General features: G+C 41.5%; 1 protein-coding gene across 1 annotated transcript in view; it reads right to left on the bottom strand.

Moving 5' to 3' along the window:
• The window catches only part of IQCH (IQ motif containing H), a 106,012-nt gene that overhangs the window by 15,527 nt on the left and 65,543 nt on the right, over positions 1-24,942 (bottom strand). Inside the window, exons 15-16 of the mRNA XM_084641774.1 lie at positions 23,853-23,973; positions 22,582-22,868 (exon numbers count right to left, since the gene is read on the bottom strand). Coding sequence (XP_084497900.1) covers positions 22,582-22,868; positions 23,853-23,973 — 408 coding nt within the window. The remainder of the gene's footprint in view (positions 1-22,581; positions 22,869-23,852; positions 23,974-24,942) is intronic.

Below are 24,942 nucleotides of genomic sequence, written 5' to 3'. Positions count from 1 at the left end.
TGCCAAGTATCTGTTGCTGTATTAAATATGCTATTTGTCAACTTAAATATTTCCTGCTGCATGGTATAAAATGCAAATCAGATGCTGATGACTGGCTTTGCTTAACAATAGAGGGAACTTTCACCAGTTACAATGCTTAATTTTCCCTAAGAATGTAGTCTTACATACTCACTTTCTATGCCGGTGAGAAGGAGCTTTCAAAATACAACAGATTTAGACTATTTCAGCACGTGATAACCCTTCAAATGAGCTACATTTTTACAGCACATGTAGTTCATGATGAATTCATATTAAATGCATTTCCATAAGTATTAGTAATAAATCAATAATAGCGAGTGTATCTTTAATTCTGTGAAAATTAGGTTTAGAATCTAAAATAAGTATTCCACAAAGAGAGAGAGAGAGAACTCGATGGCTTGAGTGAGAAGATCAAGGATTATGGAAAATGTTTAGTTCAGAGGTTCAAATCTGTCCCAAAATGGCAGTGACCAGCCGTCATTAGTATCCAATGCCTGCTCGGGGACCTATGTGAAATGAGTTGACCATCTCCATCCAGTTTCTGGTGCCACAGCAGTAAAGCCACAATCAATGTCAGCACTAAGTGAAAGCTTTGCTGGAAGCCTCAACATAGGAAGGAGGGAAAGATCTCAAAAGCTGTGAGACAATTAATCCCTCACCCTAGAGGTGGTCTCTCCAAGATAAGGTTCAGACACGAAAGCAGGGAGCGTAAAGAAAATTTGCACTGCATTGCCCGTGTTGTACCCGATCAGTGGATAATTACATGGCTTTGGACAGTCAAAGTCACGTTCTGACAATGTGTAAAGAACCTGGCCTTCCACTTAACAACAGAGAAACCCTCAAAGAAATGCAGCATTAGCAGGTGACAAATTTATTAAAACATCATAGAAATTCAAATAGACAACATAAAAAATGTAGTGTTACATATTTTATGTAACAAGTAATACAATCATACAAGCTTTGTCAGCAGCTACTTTCCTGTAAGTTTAATTGTAAAGTGTGGCTAGGCCACTTTTATTTATGTTTAGATCTACAGAATAGACCCATCAAATTCAGCCTGGGCACACGTCCTATGATTTTAATAAGACGCTGTAACGCTGTATGTAACAGACCCTCCAAAAGGTAAGCTAGGCACATTCCCATCCACCACTCTGAGACCCAGGGGCATGACAGAGTCCCCAGTGAATGAGAAGTAGGCCCAGCTCAGCTCCCTGCTCAGGGAAGGGCTATAAGATTGCATGCTAGCGACAGAAGGCCTTTGGGCAGGACAGCCTCCATACCCAGAGGTCAGAGGACTGGGCTGAACGCTGGAGGTATTACAGTCCATCAACATTCCTTACATTCCATGCTCACTGCTTCATCATCCCTTGTGAAAAAGTTCTATAAAAATGAATGAATTAAATCAAGAGTTGGATTCTAAAAACCTACAACATGCAGCAGAGAAAGACATCCATTACCTCTAACCCACAGTTGCCAACTTTCACGCGGTAAATAAGCACCCTGACTTTCACAATAAGCCAAATATCAAGCTAATCCCATTTCAAAACAAGGTGAAAACAAGCCAATCCCGAAGAACTCCAACACTCTATGTGACTAGATCCCCACAGCGTGCAGTCTGGTACTGTGGTGGGCCCGCTGTGCGCCTCTGATTTTCTCCCCCCCCCCTTGCCCCTGCTTGCCCCTTGTTCCTGCTTGGCAGGAGCCAATCAAAAAGAAGAAGCAACAAGCTGCAACAAGCTAAAGCCAAAAACTAGCCAACAAGCAACTCATAAACCAATTAAGCCAAAACCACGCCCAATTTCTGCATTTTTTTCCACGGGTTTGGCATGTCTGCTCTAACTGTGGTTCTTTTTAACCATTCTACAGCATACTATAGCAGGGATATTGTTTTGTGTTACTCTACAGAATGGTGACAAACTCCTACGGGCAGTTTGAGTCATTATTACATTCCAAGGCTAAGAAGGTTGTCATTAAGGTTGCAGATTACCCAATTTTTAAAATAGAAGGGCAGTCCTCAACAACACTGAGTTCAGGGAGGAGGAAGGTAATGATAGCTCCAAGCCACCTTTCTACCTCCTCTGATCCTGGGCCTGGGGGCTGAACCACCACTCTTGCAAGTTGGAGATGCCAAATGGTCACTGATTTATGTCAGTTGGGATGTTCCCCTAGGATCAGTTTCACAGGGCCAGGATTGCCAGAGCACATTGCATTGTGGCCATGTCCCGGAACTCCTCCTACATACGGGAAAGAAGGGAAATCAGGTGGCGTAAGCTAGCTATGTTGGCTTTATACTATGATAGGTAAAATCCCCAAAAGTCCCTTTAGTTCAGCTTTCAGTCCCCTGAGCACTGCGTGAAGGAGAGAGAGACTGGACTGAGAATCTTGCCGTAGTTTTCATGTGATTGATAATAGGGTGCAATATTTCATATTACTAGTTCAGATGCAGCCCAGGTCATTTGTAACTAACCATCCAGCAGGTGGGTAGATTCCTATATGAAATGAGCTGGAAGTCTCTCTCAAGTTCCCACTGGTCAGATATGCCCTTTGCAAAATTCACAGTAATTGATAACGACAAGTAACCTTGTTGGTAGTCTCAACAGTGAGGCTATGGATTCAGTGAGGCTGAGGCTCACGGGGAGAGCAGTGGGACAAGTCTGCCCTATAGCTGCCTATGCTGGACTTATTCTGGGGATTTGGAGTGGACATCCATTTGTAGGCCACCGTTCACCAGTGATAGATAGATACACACCCTCAAATGGAAATGAGTAGCGCTTATAACCTTATACTAAGCACATGCTTTACCCCACTGCAGTTAGCAGGTGTCCCCGGAGCATAATAGCCTAGGATTAATTATAATAAAAAAGAAAAAGAAGTAGAATCCTTTATAGCTGAGCCTAAAGAATTGTAGGCTAAGAGGATTCCATAGGTGTTGACTTTTCATTTTCCCTGAAGGGCTCATCAGGCACATGCCAAGAAAACCTGTTTCCACTGCAACGAAAGGGCTTTTTTGTATGCAGAGCACTGAGCTAAATCAATGTGGCTGGAGCTGCCAGCAGCAGCAGCAGGGGAGAAGAACCTGAAATAATAAAAATATATAACCTTTGAGCAAGAGCACAGAAACTAGGAAAGCAAGGATTTACAAGCTGTTTGCCCTCTGTTTTTCATGGTGTATCTGTGCCTGACACATACATGCCATGTTTATGAAACAAATATTTTAGAGATGCCTGTTGCCCAGTAGAGTTTCTCTCTTCTACTACCTTTGTCCTCCTCCTCCCAAGATGCTAGCTTGAATGCACACAGGCCCTGTGCTTTGAGCCCCCTTCCATTCTGCAGCATCTCTGCTGCTGGCCATTCTTTCTGCCAACTGACTTATGAAGCACTGCACAGGGTGAAGAGCATGGCAGAAGAAGTCTGGTGGCATTAATGAAAGGAAAATGATCCCTTATTATTAATAATGTATACAGCACCATCCATCCCAAACTGATATACACAGGGGTGCTTCACCCTCTGCTAAAAATGCAGCCATATCTGCACAAAACACAACAACTCAGACGGGAAAGTGAAGACTACATGAGCTAAGTGGAACTGCTGGGAATGTGATCATGTGAGTTGGAATTTACCCAAACAGTGGGAATTAATGCCCACACAAGTGTTATGGCAACTTTAATGACCATAAGTGCTTAAGACACTGGCATTACAGCGCAGTCCACAAACAGCAGCTCAATGCCCCAGAGCACCATGCCCAGAGGAAAGAATGCCACTAATGAATGTTCACAGCATTTCTCACCACACCTGGGATTTGCTTATGGGTTCCACTCTAGTACTGAGCAGGCCCAAAACCTGCTTAGCTCAAGAAAGTTGCAGCACAAGGTGGCACAAAGCAGACCACAGGGCAATTGTAGTTCTTGTCACCATCAGGTGGAAGGAGGGCAGGGGAAGAATCCCAAGCAGGGCAAGACTCACTAATGTTATGTCCAAAAAAGAAAGAAGGTAGAAGCAGACAAGGAAGATGGGAGAGGGGGGAAAAGATCCAGAGTGAAGCAAAACCAACCCTCCAAACCACTGAGTAAAAGAAAAATGAGATACTAAAGGAAAGAACTGGGCCTGGAGAACAGATTCTGGGATGCTGCTGGTTTCCAATAGCACTTACTGCCACAGCTCAGCAGGGAAAACAAACACATTTCCAAGATGGCTCCTGCTTCTAAGTGAGGTTTCTCTTCCCTGCTAAGCTGTGGGAGTGAGAACTGTGAAACAAGTGAAGTTTGATTTCTATCTGCTGCAGTGTTTGATTAACAGAGCTAGATGGCTTTGATCCAAAGTCCACTGGCATCAGTGAAAGCCTTCTCACTGACTACAATGGGCTTTGGATCAGGCACTATAAAGCCAATTATTATTGCAAAGTCTATATAAAACAAGTTCTAAATGAAACAAACTGCATGAAAAAACATTTCTCTCATCTACTGTAATGATTTTCCTTTAACTCGGAGTGACAGACAGTGGCGATCTCTATAAACTCTCTAAGAACTGAACCGTCCTTCTTCATTGTGAGAAGCAACAGAGGTAAATGAAATGTGATCCCAGCTTATACCTGTTGATACTGCATACTTCTTCAATTAAAGCCACAATCTAGAGCCCAAATGTAAGACAGAAGAAAGGCAAGCACACGACAGAATTTTTTTTTCAAAGGTGGCTTGTAGCTACAGCTTTTAGTAATTTTTAAAAATGAACAATCAGTGCCAAATGCATTAGTGCACCAAGATGCCTGTTTTCACTGGAAATCCTACTCATAACAGGAGATGTTATCTGTGAGGTACATGGCCGGTGTGGTAGTAAATTTTTGGTTTTTTGCTGTATCATTTTAACAAATCAGACATGGGAATTATTTCAAAGGTCCCACACATGTAAATCTAAAGACTGGTGGAGAATGGAGTCTTATTTTCCTGCTGGTAACTGAACTAGTTGTTAGTGGCCTAGTACTGTAAATGGAATGGTGTTCGTGGGGATGTGCTGTTCATCTCTTAATTTCCCTTCTGTGCTGAAAAGTTATTTCCAATGTGGTCTATGGGATTACATATTTTCCTTAAATTGTAATGGAAGAGGGGTGTCAAAATCCCTCAGAATGCTTTGAAAAAAATCTTAGTTTTTTTCATTATATTTGCATGGTTTATAAAAGCAATAGTGACGGCTCAGGTCAGGCATTTACTAGCAATTAAAAACAAAGTGAGTTGTCTGCTCCAGTCAGTCAGCTGCTGTTACAAAAAAGGTGTGCCTTAGAGGTCATGTATAATTAAAAGCAAAAGAGTGATACAACCAGGAAAGTAATGAACATTTAATGTTTTTAGGCCTGTTCTCATTTTCCTAATTTGCCCTGGTACCTCTATGCAATGAAGGGCATTGGCTACATGATGTCATAAACTGGTCTGAGGCCCCTGCAGTACCGAGAACCCACCACACGACAAGTTAAAAAGTAATGCAGTCAACTTTAACTTGAAATTTCAGGGCTTTCACAGGTTTCTGTCACCATCTAAATACTGCCAAAAACAGAGGACCTTTTCTGCAAATCCGCAGATATCCGGGGATAATTTTTTCAGATCGGATACGGATATAAATTTTGTATCTGCGCAGAGCTCTACCTATTTCCCTCCAATAAATGTGTGTAATTCCTATTAACAGCGACAGAGTACGTGTTCAGAAGTTTAACTGAAACAGAGCTCAGTTGTGAAGCCTGGATATGAACCCAAGACTTAAAACTGACATTTGTATTTCAAACATCCCAACATTCCGAGGTGTTCACATCTGGGGTTTTGCACTGTCCCATTATAAAGATGGAGGCTATTTGCTAAATTAGGATTCAGAATTAGAACAGCCTCAAAACTGATCATATTTGGGCTTTTGGATTGGGCCTACACAAGGGAGAATTCAGATTTTTCAGACTTCTCAATCTTTAGACAATGTCCAGTGAAAAAATCAGAGGTTCAACCTATAAGACGTACTGACTGCTTGGCCAAGAAAATGTTATGGATGGAAGGTTTAAACTTGGGATCTGGCATCACTTACAAAAATTTGTGGTATGCAAGCTCTGCTGAGCGCTGCAAGGAGATGCTTTCCTTTAAAACACATGGTTCCCCAGGCTGCACCTCGTGATAAAGCCAGCTCAAGTGAATAAAGTCACAATTATAGTGTAATTCTTTACAGCTGCCATAAAAATGATTCAACTTTAAAACAAACTTCAGAAGGGAAGGAAAACATAAATTCTTAAACAGTTACTAAATTATAGCTTTTCTTTCCCCAGTTTAATTGTTTTATCTGCATCCAGTATTGACGTCTACGTTATTGTAAAGAGCACACCTGCTATTTTTAAAGAAGTGCTTGGATGACACTGTAAAAACGTCAATTAGTAAAATATTAATGCAACTTGGGCTTTGAGGAGAGAGCTCTTTTTATTACTTTTAAAATTCACCATGGAATTGAATATTTTAGCAAGGATTGCATACAGTATCTTAACGGGTTGCCATCTAGTGGCAGTTATCGTGATAGCTCAGTGTCATCTCTGAAACTTTTTGAGCTCTGGCTGGCTGGATGTCTGATGTGGACACCATTAAAGGGAAAGCTGTGGAACCTGTTTGAAAATTACACAAAGAAAGCACAATGCTGTACTAAGAAGAATCTGGGAATTTTTTTTATTGGTCACAATTACTTTATTATTATGATTAGTCAACATTTACATTGCAGTAGTACTGAAAGCCCACAACCAAGTTAGGCCCCATTGTGCAAGACACGCTGCAAACACCAAATAAATGACAATGCCTGCCTCAAAGAGCTTACAATCAAAAAGGCATGGTATAATGGGTGGCTGATACAACAAGCGAGACAGCGTGGGAGAGATGGGGTAACAGATGTGCAAATTCTTATCCAAAGCAGAGTAGTGATCACGGCTCTCCACCTGCCTAACCATTGTCAAGTTGTACTTTACTGTCCACATTTTGCCATGAAATAACAAATGAATATAAGAGTGTAAAATCCATTTGATAAGTCTCTTACAGGCTTTCATCTACAGTAATGTTATTTTAAATCTTCAGTTTTAATGCTATAAATGTCAGAACTGATAAAATGTCATGATTTTTAAAGTCAATATCATTCTTTTTAGGACCTGATTCATGGATCTACTCAGGATCGGCAATACTGAAGAAATGAAGAAAAGGCCCTATAGCTGGGGCTTTAGCAAAACAAACCACCTCTTCGAAGGGTTTCTTTCTGTCAGGCTTCCTTATTGAGAAGACTGACTCTCCCCAGTGGCTGTCAGGATGAAATCCAAAGGAAATGAAATTGGAAGTCATGTGAAGAATACCTGTTTCCCAGCCCTTCTGGAAAGACACACGGTCTCCTGAGGAGCTTGTGACCAAAGTTCAAAACCAGACAAATTTCCCATCCTCAGGGAATCTGTCCTTCAGCCAAACACAGGAAGGAGGGTCCAAACCCAGGAACCAGACTGGCAGTTTTAGAGCCTTGTCTCTATGAGAAACTACCAGTAACTTCATCTCCCTCCACACTCATTCCTTTTTCAGAAGCTGCTGAAATACCCTATCCTCTTCCCAGAATGCCTTGCCAAGGTGGTCTACAAGTCCCGCCACTCTGAGATTACATTTACCAGCATTCCCTCTGGGCTGAGGGGAGAAAGGAGTTCCAGATCATCCTGTAATTTAAGAGCTCCCATCTCAGGCCCAGATCCGCAGAGGTATCAATGGAAGTTAAGAGTCTAAATACTTTTGTGGATCTGAGCCTCAGTCCCCAAACAGAGGCAGTAATTTGGGCTTCCTTCCTAAACCCTCTACTGACTCTCAGAAGCTGCTTCTGCCCCCGAGTGGTTGCTCTTCTTGTCCCACAAGTCTGCATTTATTCATTCAACTAGAATGGAGTAGCGTTGGTTGCAAGTGCCCCCCTCACCAGCCTTAAAGAACCATAACACTCCATTATATGTCTCCTAATATTTTATCCTATCTAATAAATAATAAACAAGGCACTACTTAAAGTTGAGATATTGCAGATTCCACAATATTAGGCTTCCAATTTTTATACAATTTTTACAGCAGGTACCTCTGCTGTCAGCCCTGGGCCCCCGCTCTCAGCCCTGTGTGGCCAACAGCCGGAGATGCTACTCTCAGCCCTATGTTCCCACTGCCAACCCTGGGCCCCTGCTCTCAGCCCCGGGCGGCCAACAGTGGAAAAATCATGGAAAAATAATAATAGACTTCATTACCGCGAACGATAAGGTCCCTCATTACTTTTCCACAATTTTCCATGGCTTTTCTGCAACTCAGCTGCGATTTTTTGACAATCATCCTGCAATTCAATTAGGGCTTTAATAATATGGAAGTAAGTATCAGTCCTCAAAATCCACATACATGTTCAGTTCTTTTTAACATCCTCTATGCTCTTGGAATCAATGGCACATTGTGGCGGTAAGTTCCACAGATCAATTATTAATTTTGAAAACAACGATTTTCTTTTTTCAGTTTTAAATTTCTTGTCTGTCATTTTCATTGACTGTTTCCTGGTTCCTGTATTATAAGTCATGAAATAGGAGTGCCTGACTTACTGTCTCTATACTATTCATTATTTCCAATCTTTTCAACCTCTCAAACAGCTTAATGGGACTAAATCGGGGGGCCCATATAATCTCCATCTAAGAATATTAAAGGAACTGGCACATGAAATTGCAAGCCCAATAGCAAGGATTTTTAATGAATCTGTACATTTGAGGGTCATACCCTATGACTGGAGAACTGCTAATATAATTCTTATTTTTAAGAAAGGGAAAAATGCGATCCAGGAAACTACAGGCCTGTTAGTTTGACCTCAAATTGGTCTTGGAACAAATTTTGCAATAGAATGTAGTTAAGAACACAGAAGTGAACGGTAACTGGGATAAAATACTACTTGGTTTAACAAAAGGTAGATCATGCCAGACCAACCCGATCGCCTTCTTTGAGAAGATAACTGATTTTTAGACAAAGGAAATGCAGTAGATCTAATCTACCTGGATGTCAGTAAGGCATCTGATCACTGTTCCACAGGGGAAACTTTTACTTAAATTGGAGAAGACGGGGATTAATAGGAGAATTGAAAGGTGAATAAGGAAGTGGTTAAAGGGGAGACTACAACGGGTCATACTGAAAGGCGAACTGTCAGGCTGGAGGGATATTGTTAGTAGAGTTCCTCTGGGATTGGTCTTAGGACCAATCCTATTTAACATTTTTATTATTGACCTGGGCTTAAAAAGTGAGCGTGTGCTCATATAATTTGCAGATGATACAAAGTTGGGAGGTATTGCCCATACAGGAGGAGGACCGGAAGATATCAGAAGATGATCTGGATGACCCTGTAAAAAAGAGTAATAGAATGGAATGAAATTTAATAGTGCAAAGAGCTATTTAGGGACTAACAACAATAATTTTTGCTATAAGATGGGGATGTATCAGTTGGAAGTGACAGAGGAGGAGAAAGTCCTGGGTTTATTGATTGATCACAGGATGACTCTGAGCCGCCAATGTGATGACGCTGTGAAAAAGGCTAATGCAATCCTAGGATGCATCAGGTGAGGTATTTCCAGTAGAGACAGGGAGGTGTTAGTAACATTATACATGGCACCGGGGAGATCTCATCTAGAATACTGTGTGCAGTTCTGATCTCTTATGTTTAAGAAAGATGAATTCAAACTGAAACAGGCACACAGAAGGGCTACTAGGATGATCAGAGGAATGGAAAACCTATCTTATGAGAAGAGACTCAAAGAGCTTGGTGTGTTTAGCCAAATCAAACATAGGCTCAGGGGAGATATGACTGCTCTCTCTAAAAACATCAGAGGGATAAATCCCAGGGAGGGAGAGGAGTTATTTAAGTTAAGTGCCAATCTGGACACAAGAACAAATGGATATAAACTGGCCATCAACAAGTTTAGGCTTGAAATTAGATGAAAGTCCCTAACCATCAAAGGAGTTAAGTTTTGGAACTGCCTTCCAGGGGAGCAGTATGGGCAAAAAACCTAACTCGCTTCAAGACTGAGCTTGATAAGTTTATGTAGGAGATGGTATGATGAGCCTGCCTATGATGGCAGGTAGCCAATCTGTGACTGCTAGCAGGAAATATCTTCAATGGCTGGTGATGGGGCACTATATGGGGAAGGCTCTGAGTTACTAGAGAGAATTCTTTCCCAGGTGTCTGACTGGTGGATCTTGCCCACATGCTCAAGGTCTAACTGATCGCCATTTCTGGGGTCGGAAAGGAATTTTCCTCCAGGTTAGACTAGCAGAGACCCTGTTTTTTTCCCCCTTCCTCTGCAGCATGAGGCTTGGGTCACTTTCAGGTTTAAAGTAGTGTAAATGGTGAATTCTCTGTAATTTGAAGTCTTTAAATCATAATTTGAGGACTTCAGTAGCTCAGCCAGAGGTTAGGGGTCTATTACAGAAATGCGTGAGTGAGGGTGCGTGACCTGCAATGTGCAGAAGGTCAGATTAGATGATCATGGTGGTCCCTTCTGACCTTAAAGTCTGTAAGACTCTGCATACAGAAGTCTTTCCTTGGCGCGAATCATTTTTGTAATCAAGCTTTGTAAATTGACCAGACGGCACACTGTATCCTAGATGTCACTGATTTATAGAACACCATCACACTATTTCTGTATGGGTTTCTCTCCCAGAACATCTACATTTTAACAGTTAGCTTTTCATTTTTTGACCATTACTGCACCTTGAGCAGAATGTTTGATAGCAAATAACACTCAGGTCTTTTCCAGAGTGGCTATAGTTAATCTGAATGCAGTGACACATATGAATAGTTTAAATTATCCTTTTAAAATGTGCAATATTTTGCATTTGTCAGTACTGCAATTCATCTGCCACTTTGCTGTCCTTCTACCTAGCTCTAGCCAGATTGTGCTGTCCATGCAGGGTTCCCCTGGACCCAGAATTGTGCAGGAAAGACCCCCCTCCCCAACACACACTCTGGGGGCACTAGGACCCCCAAGTGGTGCCTCCCTCCAAAGCCCCAGTCCATATGGCCTTGTAAGAAAACTGCAGAGAGGAACCAGCCAGAGACTTCAGCCAGGAGGAGCAGAAGCAGCCAAAGCACAAATCTTTGGACGCTCAGAGAACTTTAATTAGAGTTTTGACTAGATTTTCAGTCCTGTGCTGATTGGCTGTCTGCTCTAACCCTCCTCCTCCTCCCTCAGTCTCTTCATCTCAGTTTCATCTCCACACCTGGCCCTGTTACCCTCTTCTCCCCTGCCCATTCCCATCACCCCTTGCCCCCTTTCCTTCCATTTAGCTGATCCCCTGCTAAGTAAACCCAGCCAAAAAACCAAACCAAACCAAACCAAACCATGCTGGCACTTACATGAGGTTTGCAGCCATCCCATTGTTCACTCTGCTTGTGTTTATCCCTTTTCCCCACCCCGTCTTTCTTGTTAATTTAGATTACAAACTCTTTGGGGCAGGGACCATCTGATACTCTGTATTTGTGCCACGCCTAGCACAATGGGGCCCCATTCTCAGTTGGTTGTTAGGCACCACTGTAATAAATAGGATTAATAATGTTGAATAGTACCTTACTCTATGAGGAATCCAACTAAAATCAAGCCTCATCTTGACTAACCCAAACAATTTTATATGGTCTGGAAACTGTCATCCTCTTTTCCAGGTCACACACTTATTAAACAACACAGGTCCTAGTGCAGAACCTTTCAGCACCACACTGTTAAGCTTCTGCCTTGTTGAAAACTGACTATTTGTTTCTACTCTTTGTTCCCTGTTTCTTAGTTTCTTATCCATGACGCTACTTTACCTCTCACCCCATGACTATTAGTTTTCTTAATAGCTTCTTATGAGGGACTCTGCCAAAGCCTTTTTGAAAGTTCAAATATATTCTGTCGGCCAGTTTTCCTTTATCCAATTTTCTGTTGTCATGTTCAAAAAATTCTAAGATTAGAAGACACAATTTCACTCCACAGAAGCCATGCCGATTTGCCCCGTCATCTCATGTTCAGATAGGTGTTTTATAATTCTACATTTTAAATTTCCATACTCTGCACAGAATCATAGAATCATAAAATATCAGGGCTGGAAGGGACCTCAGGAGGTCATCTAGTCCAACCCCCTGCTCAAAGCAGGACCAATCCCCAACTAAATCATCCCAGCCAGGGCTTTGTCAAGCCTGACCTTAAAAACCTCTAAGGAAGGAGATTCCACCACCTCCCTAGGTAACGCATTCCAGTGTTTCACCACCCTCCTAGTGAAAAAGTTTTTCCTAATATCCAACCGAAACCTCCCCCACTGCAACTTGAGACCATTACTCCTCATTCTGTCATCTGCTACCACTGAGAACAGTCTAGAGCCATCCTCTTTGGAACTCCCTTTCAGGTAGTTGAAAGCAGTTATCAAATCCCCCCTCATTCTTTTCTTCTGCAGACTAAACAATCCCTGTTCCCCCAGCCTCTCCTCATAAGTCATGTGTTCCAGTCCCCTAATCATTTTTGTTGCCCTCCACTGGACTCTTTCCAGTTTTTCCACATCCTTCTTGTAGTGTGGGGCCCAAAACTGGACACAGTACTCCAGATGAGGCCTCACCAATGTCGAATAGAGGGGAACAATCACGTCCCTCGATCTGCTGGCAATGCCCCTATGTATACATCCCAAAATGCCATTGGCCTTCTTGGCAACAAGGGCACACTGTTGACTCATATCCAGCTTCTCGTCCACTGTAACCTCTAGGTGCTTCTCTGCAGAACTGCTGCTGAGCCATTCGGTCCCTAGTCTGTAGCGGGGCATGGGATTTTTCCGTCCTAAGTGCAGGACTCTGCACTTGTTCTTGTTGAACTTCATCAGATTTCTTTTAGCCCAATCCTCTAATTTGTCTAGGGCCCTCTGTATCCTATCCCTACCCTCCAGCATATCTACCTGTCCTCCCAGTTTAGTGTCATCTGCAAACTTTCTGAGGGTGCAATCCATACCATCCTCCAGATCATTAATGAAGATATTGAACAAAACTAGCCCCAGGACCAACGGCTGCCAACTAGATATGGAGCCATTGATCACTACCCGTTGAGCCCGACAATCTAGCCAACTTTCTAACCACTGCAACTCATAACTGTCCAACAAGAGATCATTGCGGTTATTCTGCAGGAGAATTCTGAATCTCTGCTAGCCTTTTCTGTAATACTACAAGAAGCACATTTCAGAAATGCAGATTCCTGAAGAATGCTACAAATTGTCTAAATTTCTTGTAATGGTTCATAAAACAGGTATAGAGAGACCTGAGCCTAATTTTGCTCTTAGTAACACCAGTGCAAACCAGGATAACTATAATGAAGATTTACACTTAGACCAGACCTTTGCCCAAAGATTATTATTCAACTTCCTTCAAAAAATGCTAAATAAATGTTGATGTAACTATAACATATTTAGAAAGATGGTAGAGTTTGCTAGATGAACCAATATGAAATTACTATTTAGTAAGATTACATTGAATGGATGCAAAGATTATCTATAGTAAAGTTAACAAAATCCAGTGCTCACTTGCACTACCTTAGCTCTGTGATCTCATCAGACCTTACGTTAACCACTGTCAGGCCTGGTCAGTAGTGAATGTCTAAGAAAAGTCATTGAGTCATTAGGTGGTATCCTTCCTTCTGGGTGCTACAGTGGCGTAAGAAAGGACAGTGTTGTTTGAGTGCCATCATTCAAGGTGAGATCTCAAACAAATATTCTGACCACTGCTATCCTTAAAAATCACCTCACATTTCTCACAGTAGAGGTAGCACCCTTGGTGAGGTGTTCAAGCTAAATTCCATTGGCTAATGGCCTATATACATTTTTCCTTTGTAGTAGTAAGTTAGACAAGGCATACTTCCCCTTTATTTCCTAAACTGTTACGTGGTGTTCAGATGGGAATACAACCTTCTAACCTCCAGAAGTGGCTGTATTTCAACGATCCTTTTGTATAAAGTTCGCTGCGATCTTTGAAAAACGGCATGGTACAAAAGTCAGGTGAGCTGCTTAACCCTGGGTTGCTATGTAACTTGTACTGAATGGGCTTGCATACGCTTTACCATAAAAAATAATACTTTGGTCATTTATAAAACATATCGTTTTCTGAATTTTTAACTCCTACTAGAATAGCATTTGCTGTGAGCCATGCTGGAGTCTGTGATGAAAAGTACACAAGGAATCACTTTGTTTGCACCACCCAAAATATAAATGCTTCTCTTTACTAGTATTTCCTCGCTCAAAGAACACATTTAAACTCTGTTGTTTCCGTGACTGCATTCAAGGATAATTTCTGGATGTGTCAATATTTATTTTTGTATTTTATATCCCACAATATGTGTCCACAGATTTGTATAAATTTTACAATGTTTGTTTTCACCAATAAATACCATTACCTTATTTATCTGTTTGGAGACTGACTTTGGCCTTTATAAAACTCTTGAAAAAAGAGCACTTATACAAACAAAAAAGAAAACAGACCTTGTCAAGCAAGGTAAAACAGAATTGAAAGGCCTCTGGGTTCCCTGATAGTAAGATACTCATCAACTATACACAATTTATAGCAGCTTCCGTTAAAGAGTTTGTTTTCAATCTTTGGTTTGCTTTTTTAAAAAATTAAGGTCAGAAAAAACCACCAATAGTCTTCTTCTGATCTTTTCCATCTTATCAATGTGATGCCTTATTTCTATTCCCATCACGATTACATTTCTTCCTCTTTTCTTTCTTTTGGTATCAGATCTCCCTCAGCTGTTTTTAATGGGTGATTTTTAGGGAGGGTGGGTTTTCAAAGCATATGGATTGTATTTTGATCGTGTTTTGCAGTGCCCCAAGTGTTTTGGCAGAAGGGTGTTTTGTAAATAAATTATTAATATGAATCAATACCCCAAAGCAACAAATAGTCAAATCCGTGATAAAAATGTCTCTCTCATGCTTTGGACTATACAGAGATGCTCAGATCATTGGCTGAAATTGTGCTGTGCCTCCTGGAAGCACAACACAGAGAGCCATAGTCCAGGAGGAAGAAAATGTGGAAAGGTGGCTTTCAGCCACTTTAGCACCCTCACTCTTGTGAGATGCTCTGGTGGTTTCTGTCACCCTCAACATAATTTAGAGCGGTCCCTGGCTGCTCTAAATTATCCTCCCAACGGGACTGCTCTCTCCCCTGTTGTGTTACGTGCCGGGCTTGCAAAGGGGGGGCCTGTGCAGGGCAGCCTCTAGCTGTTCTACAGGGTGTGTTTGCCAGTGGAATTCTTCCCAGGCCAGCTCCAGGGCTTTCAAGCAGTGGTGTACAGATAGTCATAGTGTGATGGAGAATCCCTCTCCTTATGTTGCTTCATTAAACAAGAAGGCATTTGATATGCCATAAATATCTGAATTGCAGACAATACCCCTATTTTTGTGATCTGATTAGCCAATGAGGTAGGCATTAATTCTCTGTAAGTGCACAGAAAGTGAGTGATGATTTGCTTTGGGCCACCAACTGCTCCCAGCTGGTCATTAATCCCCAGGACATGCCCCGTGCCTGGACTGTTGTTGCTTACATAAAATGTTAGTTAGCTTTTAAATTAGGTCTTAATTTATGTGTGGAATATGATCTCATGGTAAAGAAAAGTCTTGATCTGAACAGCTGGATCCAGGGCACTCTCACTATCACTGGATAGGAAGCAGAAATTTGTAATTTATGAGACCAATATGAGAAGAAGCAATCTATGTCCCAGGTCCTCCAAATATGTTAATGAGAAACTTTACACATGTGAGCAGGCCCATGCAGCTGAATGGGATCATGTGTGTAAGTATGTGCAGGATTGGAATCCATGGTAAGAGACTGACATGTCATCAACACTGTGTTAGACATTATTCAGAGGGGGCAACGGCCTGCCCTTAAAAGGTAAAGTTGGAAAATGGAGAAGGATGAAATCAGGAGCAATCCAGTCTGTCCAAGTAATGCACTTCCAGTATCTTTGCTCTTCCCCAAAGGGGGGACTCTCAGCGCATAGACAGAGATGTGTCACTTGGATGAAGGTAGAATCCTGAGGTAAGCAGAGAGCTCTGACAATGTCGCTACCTTGGCTTTTACACCAAATCGTGGTAGTGGAGCTTTTCCTTGCAGCAGACTCAGTCCTGAACTTACTCTAGTGCTAAATTCTGAGGCTGGGGGGGTAGAGGTAGGGGTAGCAGGCACAGTGCATTCAGTGGTAGGACTCATCTTGCCTCACTCTTCAACTACTTAAAAATCTGGTTCAGATTCAGGACTGAAAGGAATCCCATCCCTTCCCTCACAATTTAGAGTGTTCCCAAACCCTGGTCAGTGAGGATACCTGTCTGCTATGTTCCCTCATCCATTGGTCCCATCACTTGAGTGGGAGATATGGCTTGTTCAGGAGCTGCTGAGCCTTCCTGAGCTGTGAGGCCTCTAAGTGGTGACTCCCTCAGAAGGATGTCTGATACAAGATGGGATCTCGGAGGAGAGGGGATGAGAGAGGAACAGAGTTTGCTCCAAGAAAGCCTTGGAGACCCCTCTGGCAGGGATGGCGGGATCGGAGGGGTGAACACCTGACAACACATAAAGCAAACTGTGTGCTAGGTTTGGAAAGTGAGAGAGACATGAGCTAGTTAAAGAGTGCCCAGACAATGACAGATGGAAGAGATCAGTGGCTAAGGATCGGACTGAGAGGGGGCTTGAACAGACTGGAGGGACCAAAAGAAACAAGCATTTCTATCACACATTCAATTGTCTGACAAATTGCATTCAATATAAGCAGGCAGTTCTTGTATATTTGAAAAGGTTATAGTATTGTATGAAGCAATGTGTTCTCATCTCAAAGCAGGGGACCTGGGTGTACAACACACTCCAAGAAGCAAAAGGAGAACACACCTTAAATTATTCTGTACCTTTCAGCCTAGGATTTCTTGTGCATTCTGTTCAAATTGCGCCATTAAGACATCGATCTGAACAGAGAGTGGTGCAGAGCTGCCCTGTCACGGAAACTATGGGAAGGACTTCACCCCAGGGAGGCACAAAGCCATCACATGGCCCGGTTAACAGAACCGCCTCCCAGCCTTCCTCATCCTTTCAAATGATGACATGGCCAGAGGATAAGGGTAAGACCATGTCCTCCTTCTCATCTTCTCTTGGTCAATATGCACCCCATGGGTTGCAAAGGAGGACAGGTCCCACTGTTCCCCTAAGTACAGGTTCTTTGATTGTTACAGGCTCTTGAGGTGGTGAGCCTGAGGAGGTGGACAAGGCTTCTAGCAGTCTCTGTGTCCTCACTCCCACACAGGACAATCACAGTCAGGCCCATAGACTCTTGTTCTTCTATTCTAATCCAGCACCTCAAGGACCGCTGCAAGACCTTAGGCTCTAGTCAAATCGTGGCTATTTTATCATTGCAACATTCATGCAACCTTTTCCATGGTATCAGCCAGCAATGATAACTAACCTGGGACTGTTCCGCCTGTTTGATCGACAGTCTGTGTTATTTATTCAGCATATAGAGATTAACCTGTTTGCTACCGGCTGCTATTACAACTCATATACGGAGGCAGCTCATATATGGGGGAAGGGATAGCTCAGTGGTTTGAGCACTGGCCTGCTAAACCCAAGGTTCTGAGTTCAATGCTTGAGGAGGCCATTTAGGGATCTGGGACAAAAATTGGGGATTGGTCCTGCTTTGAGCAGGGGGTTGGACTAGATGACCTGAGGTCCCTAGATGACCCGAGGTTCCAACCCTGATGTTCTACGATAAATGAGACACATGATAAAATATGGATGTTGCAAGGAAATACTTTGCTAACACTAACTGTCTTGAAAAATTAAGTGAAAGATTTTAAACCATGCTTTGAAGAGAAAAATATGGAGTTTTAAAATCTCATTTTTTTATACACACACCGACACCCACCCCGACCCCCTCCCCTCCATCTGCATGTGCAAATGCAGGGGTTTTTGCTCTGTGCACTTTGACAAAGTGTTGGTTTGCACCCATTTCACCCACAGTTGAAAATCTGGCCCCTCACATTGCTTGAAGAGTTGTGTTTATGTAAAAGATACATATAACTTTATGAAGGTTTCAGGGATTTTAAAGTATTTAAATACTGTTACACTGTACTGGTAACAGATGTTCAATTATATCTTAAATTTTTAGTTTTACTGAAAAAACAATAGATCATTTGATATTTTCTGTAAAATATAACTTTGAAAGGATGCCTAAGTATACAGTGCTTCCAGAAAATTTATTTGAGCCTTTCAGCTACTGCATTAAAATCAGTACTTCTAAAATTAGCGTGAGAGCGTTCTAAGAGTCTAATAGGATTTCTTGTTTGCCAAAAAATAGTGCTTTCAGAAGCACAATCTTTTGTGTAATCTCTCTCTCTCTCTCACACACACAACAAGACAGATGGCATCATTAATTGCCTCTATATCTAATTAAGTTTAAAAAACTGTGCTTAGATAATGCTAAAGTTGTGGTACAAGCTGACAAATGGAGGAAATTTTAAGGTAGAATCACTGGGAGGGAAAACAAGACAGAACAGACAGGAATAATGAACAAACAGAATTAATTAATTTTAACTTTCCTGGCTTCTGTCAGCATGTGCCACAACCTTAATATGATCTAGAAAGTGTTTCTGTATTTGGATGGAATCCTGGCTCCATTGATGTCAATCACAAAACTCCTGCAGACTTCAGTGGAGCCAGGATTTCACCCTTTAGCCATTTTATTATTTGTTTGTTTTTAAACTTTTCATGGAAGTTATCCAGTGGGGCTAATTTCCAGGACAATCCAAATCACACCACTGGAGCACATACATATTGTGGGTCACGTATATACAGTGGTCCCCATTTCAAAGTTAACATCACCGCAGTTTCCTCTGCACTTACAATAGAACATGATTGTCATAACAGTGGTGTCATTACAGAGAGTTCACTTTTGCCAACAGATACCATACTTCTGGGCTATAAATGAAACCCCTGTATTTAGGCCTTTTCCCCTCCTCTTTTCACAAAGCACATAGGCTGGGATTTTCAAAGCAGCCTATGGGAGGTAGGTGCACTAATTCCATTGAATGGATTTGGGCATGTCATTGTCATAAGGTCCTTTGAAAACCCCAACCATGCTGCATAGTTTACTCTATTAAATACATATGTTAATATATGCAGTTGGATCTTATAAATATAGTAGAGTCTTAATTATCTGAGCCCCTTGGAACACAACAACCTTGCATAGACAATTAGGAGTTTCTGCAATCAGGAGTGAATAGGAAAGGAGCCAGCAGAACGGGAGAGGCTGTCAATTTGTGATGTAAACAGGTTTGGGTTCTGGGGCTTTAGTATGACTGGGACCCTGTGTTAGTATTTTGATATATGTCCTGATTTTGAACATGTGTATTTGTACCTGTCATAAATATAAAGGGAAGGGTAAACACCTTTAAATCCCTCCTGGCCAGAGGAAAAACCCTTTCACCTGTAAAGGATTAAGAAGCTAAGATAACCTTGCTGGCACCTGACCAAAATGACCAATGAGAGACAAGATACTTTCAAAGCTGGGAGTGGGAACAAAGAGTCTCTCTCTGTGTGATTTTTTTGGCGGGACCAGAGCAGGAATGCAGGTCAGAACTCCTGTAGAGTTAGTAAGCAATCGAGTTAGATATGCGTTAGATTCTGTTTTGTTTAAATGGCTGATAAAATAAGTTGTGCTGAATGGAATGTATATTCCTGTTTTTGTGTCTTTTTGTAACTTAAGGTTTTGCCTAGAGGGATTCTCTATGTTTTGAATCTGATTACCCTGTAAGGTATTTACCATCCTGATTTTACAGAGGTGATTCTTTTACTTTTTCTTTAATTAAAATTCGCTTTTAAGAACCTGATTGTTTTTTTTTCCTTGTTCTTAAGATCCAAGGGTTTGGGTCTGTGTTCACCTATGCAAATTGGTGAGGATTTTTTAATCAAGCCTTCCCCAGGAAACGGGGTGTTGTGCTTGGGGGGATATTTTGGGGGGGAGACGTTTCCAAGTGGGCACTTCCCCTGTTCTTTGTGTAACACTTTGGTGGTGGTAGCTTTTAACCTAAGCTGGTAAGAATAAACTTAGGGGGTCTTTCATGCAGGTCCCCACATCTGTACCCTAGAGTTCAGAGTGGGGAAGGAACCTTGACAGTACCCAATAACTGTATAGCAGTGCTCACAACAACCTGCAAAGACTCCACCTTTTTAAGTTTTATCATTAGTTTTCGGTCTCTAAACCTGGCTTTCATTGTTGGCCAATTGTGTAAATTGCAAAATCCCTTAATCTCAATGCCCCTTTTAATTTAATAACATGATTTCCTTTCTTTTAAAGAAGAAAATATTCAGAGTAGTTGGAATTTGATAATTAGGATTTTTTTGGTGGAAGATCTCATAATGACAGAGAAATCTTACCGTTTTAAACAAAACAAATGCAAGATTACTCAAGATCAGCAAAACACATGACAAGATCGATATTTTGTCCCACAATTTTGTCAAAGCTGATCAGCCTTGCTCATGCCAGAAGGAAAAGGAAATAAATATGGAACAAGAGTTAGCAATTTTCAGCATGTTTCAAGCTAATAAAATTAGATGGGTCGTTTGCATTATGAACCCTTCCAGAAAAGATACTAAAATAATGAAATCAAAAATTGTATCGTTTTCAGCACACACTCGAAATAATTCCTTTGTCACCTGCTGATGCAGTGCCCCACCCCAAAAATATGCTATAAAGAGGGTAACTCACCTCTAATTGTAATTGTGTGTACACTGCCTCTGTAAATCCATGCTCTTGACTGTGGGTTCCTTGGTGCTGCAAGCTTGAGACCATCTGGAAAGAAGCGACTACTAGAGCAGCACACCCCCTGAGGAATGTGGATGTTGAGTGGGAGGGTTTATAAGAAAGAGTGTGGTCCCAACTACTCTTCTTTCTCTCCGAGCTGCCTTAGGCAGCAGCGTGTTTTGGAACTAATACTCTGCCTGGTGGATTTATTACATCACTTTTCATCTTGTCAGAAGTCTGATACAGCTGACAATGAGGTTTTGCTGATTGACTTGCAGACTCAGGCAGGAGTAGATGGAGCTACTTGAGTAGTTCTGATTTTACCTCTTTAAAGACAAGCGATTGGTCATTCACAGTAAGGGCTCTCCCAGGCAGAGTTCCACAGGATTCTGTTTGGTCACCGCTCTCATCTACTTCATCGGCTTCTTTGTGGCTCCTGTAGGTTGCACATTGCACCACAGCTCCAAAAACTACACTGGGCTTCCGAGAACAGGTGCTTCTAGGTGTAATTCAAGGAGTTGCTCTTTCAATATAACCCAACCTTGCTTGGCCCTGGCTCTCTGAAAGACTACCTCTCACCCGACATACCGCTGCAACAGCGATCAGTCGATATCATTTCGTCTTACATGGTTTAAATCTGAATATCAGAAAGCTGGTGCCAGGGTATTTTCAGTGTAACACACTGTACCCTGAAACTCACTTTCACAGTTCATCAGACAGCGCATGAGTCTGTTGACCTTCAGGGCACGGTACAGAGCCAACTCTTCTTCTCAGATCTTTGCCTCAGAAGGCTGGATGGGGGGAAAGTATATTGTCAGGGCCCCATCTATTCCACAATTCTGCAGCCACAGAATGACTCCTTTCTGCAGAATTGTGCAGAACCTTCAGGACCTAAACTCTTATTGAAGTAATTCAGCGTATCAAGCATAATCCATAGAATTTTTAAGAGAAAAAACAGAGGTTCAAACTAGTCAACATTCTGCTAATACTAACACTTTCCCTTTAAAATTTTAATTGTGGGAGGAGGGCTAGATGGCTCAGAAATTGGCAATATTAAATATAGTGCATCAGACCACTATGTCACCATTTCAAATCAGGACCAGGCTGGTACAACACAGGAATCATCAGCCTCTGACAACTATCCAATCTGTGATCAGCTGTGCAAAATGAGTGGGGGATTTCAGAACAGTACAGAGTGGACAAATTCCACATCACAAAACCCATCCTTATAATTAGTACTACTGGAACCCTTGTAGTCAGTTTTGACAGAGACGCATAGATTGAAATGAACCAATGATTGAATTGGTTGAGTGACTGAAGGAGGTTCCTCTAGATGATGGTTTAGGCAGGTTAATGGAGGAGTGTAACACTTACACTTGCATTGCTTGTGTGGTACCTGATCTCTGGAGTTAAATCTCTACCACCATCTGTGTGGTAACTTTCATAACCACTAAATTTATGAAAAAGATATTTTGCACTTATACAGCAGTTTCTATCCGAAGAACTCAAAACACTTTCAAATATTACCGAACTAAGGCTCATGAAAGCTCCAGGTGGAAGGATTATGCCCATTTTACAGATGGAGAATTGGAAGCACAGAAATGTCAGAATTTGTCTGCAGGGGAAAAGTTGATTAGCTCAATGAATTTTTAAATGTAATGCCTTTCACATGATCTGCTAGAGCACTGTGGGTATTTCAGATATTTCTGGGACACTATGTGGTAAAGTATTTCTGTCTAACTCACCTGCTGCTCCATTGTTTGCGGATGGATGAAAGTTACAAGATCAACTGAGAAGTAGCCAAGCACCCCTCTAGATTTGCAGGCCTCTCCAATTTTTAAACATAATGAATTAAGAACTGCTGGATCAACTGAACACTGTGGAACAGTGGTGCCAGATGATTGCAAAGGACCATCTGCGTGGATCTGATCTCCGGATGAAACTATCTTTATGTCTCCCATTGGCTCTATCAACATATCCACTGTAAGGTTGGTGACATTTTCTGAGGGTGGAAAGGCTTCTATCACACCACCTGGTAAGAAAGGAATTTTTTGTTAGACTTGTAACAGAATTCAAACTCCAGCATTTTCAGAGTCACACAGAATTCAACCAGCCACATCTATTGCACTCAGACACTATGATGAGGACTGCTACAGAAATCCCTTAAATAAATAAAATGTAATAAGAACTGTGTAGCTAACCCCTCTGCATCTCTTAGAAAATGAAGTGTATGTACTCTAAACCACAACCCTACATAGCTGTTCATAGGGAGAGCATTAACAGGATTATTTGGCATTCTGTGTTAACTTACTGTTGTCTATTACATATTTGATTCAGCTATGATAAATGATGTTTTTCATACAATTCCTAAATGTGACCGTGGGTGCTCTTTTCCCAAAACCATTTTCAAGTGGGAATCCTGATCTACCCTTGACTCTTCTACAGATAATGAAATCCATGGAATGTATCAAATTTAATATAACTGCAGGGAACTTCACTCCAGAAACTTACTTAACATGTCTGATGGAAGAATGGCTTGGGGGTTATATGGTACTTGCGAATTCCTTCCCTCAGTAGGCAATTAGTGCTACATGCAACTCACCTTCTGGTCCAGAGGGATGGCAAAACCACACTCCCTCAGTTGTTTCCTGACCAATAACTCAGAGGACTGAGCTACGAATAGTTTTGGATTCCACAAGTCCACATGCTGACATTTCCTGCTGAGCTTCTTTGCCAAATGCAACATAAGCTCCAATGTAGTAACACAAAATTAAAATGGTTGGTCCTTATTCACTCAGAATACTGTAGATGAGGTAGCGTCAATGTTCAGGTTAAACATGTGAGTAGGATATAAGAATGATAGAATAACTGCCTATATATAATTCTTAAATGGACAGTTAAATATAATGTGGAAATAAGAATTTTTAAACAAGCCCAAGATTAACAAGAAGATGGTGTACAGTATGGTATAATTACCCATTATAATACTTAACAGGAACTTTGCAGTCTTATTTACCTTGACTAAGAAATGTTTGGAGAAATTTTTCCCATGTAGGAAATCGTTTCTCATTGACTGGCTGTGCGTGCTGTGCTAAAAGGCCCGGGAGCTCCTGGGAGATCTTCACCAAAGCTGGCTCCTGCAGAAACAAATTAAATAGAACCACAAGCAATTTTACTACAGAAATGAAAACTGCTTGTGGGGTGATTAAAAACCAGGCCTCCAACAGGCACCAAAAAAAAAAAGTGGTTACTGTTTACTCACAGTCAGACAGGCTTTTTTAATTTTTCTCCTTACATTTATCCAAAATAGTCTTTTTTTCTGACAGGCTGATTTGTTTTCAGCATAGCATCTATTCTATTATCACTTTTACCAGTAACATGACCTTGTGGTTGTAAATGACATAAAAGCCTTGGGTCATGGCTTAGTGGATATCAACAGTCGATAACTTCTACAATATTTGTATTTTAAAACAGAGTGTGTTAAAATGGCTATGGTTTCCAATAATACTCTTCCTAACTCTTTTACTTTTATACTCAAGGCAAAACTCAGCATTTTAGTCATCATGAATTTGGGGGAGCCCATGCAAGGTTGGTAGCATTACATACAAAGTGTATACACGATGGGAGGTATCCTTGTAAATCTCTACAATTTGTGAGACAAGCAAACTAGAGGATTGTTTGATGGCTCTCTACCTTTGGTTGGAATTTGATTTTTCATATTATAGGATATAAAACAGCTTCAGTCCCTGCCAGTATTATCACAAAAACCATCAAACGTATCTTGGCAAAAAATAACTCCATTGTCTTTGCTGTTCAAGAGGCCCAGAGGTGAACAAGTATGTAAAGTGCGAGGACCCTGACTCTAAAGCCCTGAGCCCCTCTTTCTTGCTACTTCATAAGCATTTTCATGCTTCCCCGGGTCTCTTTCTCATTTCAGAAGGATGTAAAACAGAAGGAAATGTCCCACGCGCCAGAAGAGGACCACTTATCCGCCGATCCTGGCAACATTCTGAGCCCTGATCTTGTTTTGGGCTCGGAAGGTGCTCAGTATAACTTTGTGATTAAAACTGTATAAATATGAACAAAACCGCTACTCTGCATGAGCA

The sequence above is a fragment of the Lepidochelys olivacea genome, assembly GCF_965140295.1.
Source record: "Lepidochelys olivacea isolate rLepOli2 genome assembly, chromosome: 10".
In the NCBI taxonomy this organism is placed as follows: Eukaryota; Metazoa; Chordata; order Testudines; family Cheloniidae; genus Lepidochelys; species Lepidochelys olivacea.
This window is presented reverse-complemented; position numbering and strand designations above follow the sequence as displayed.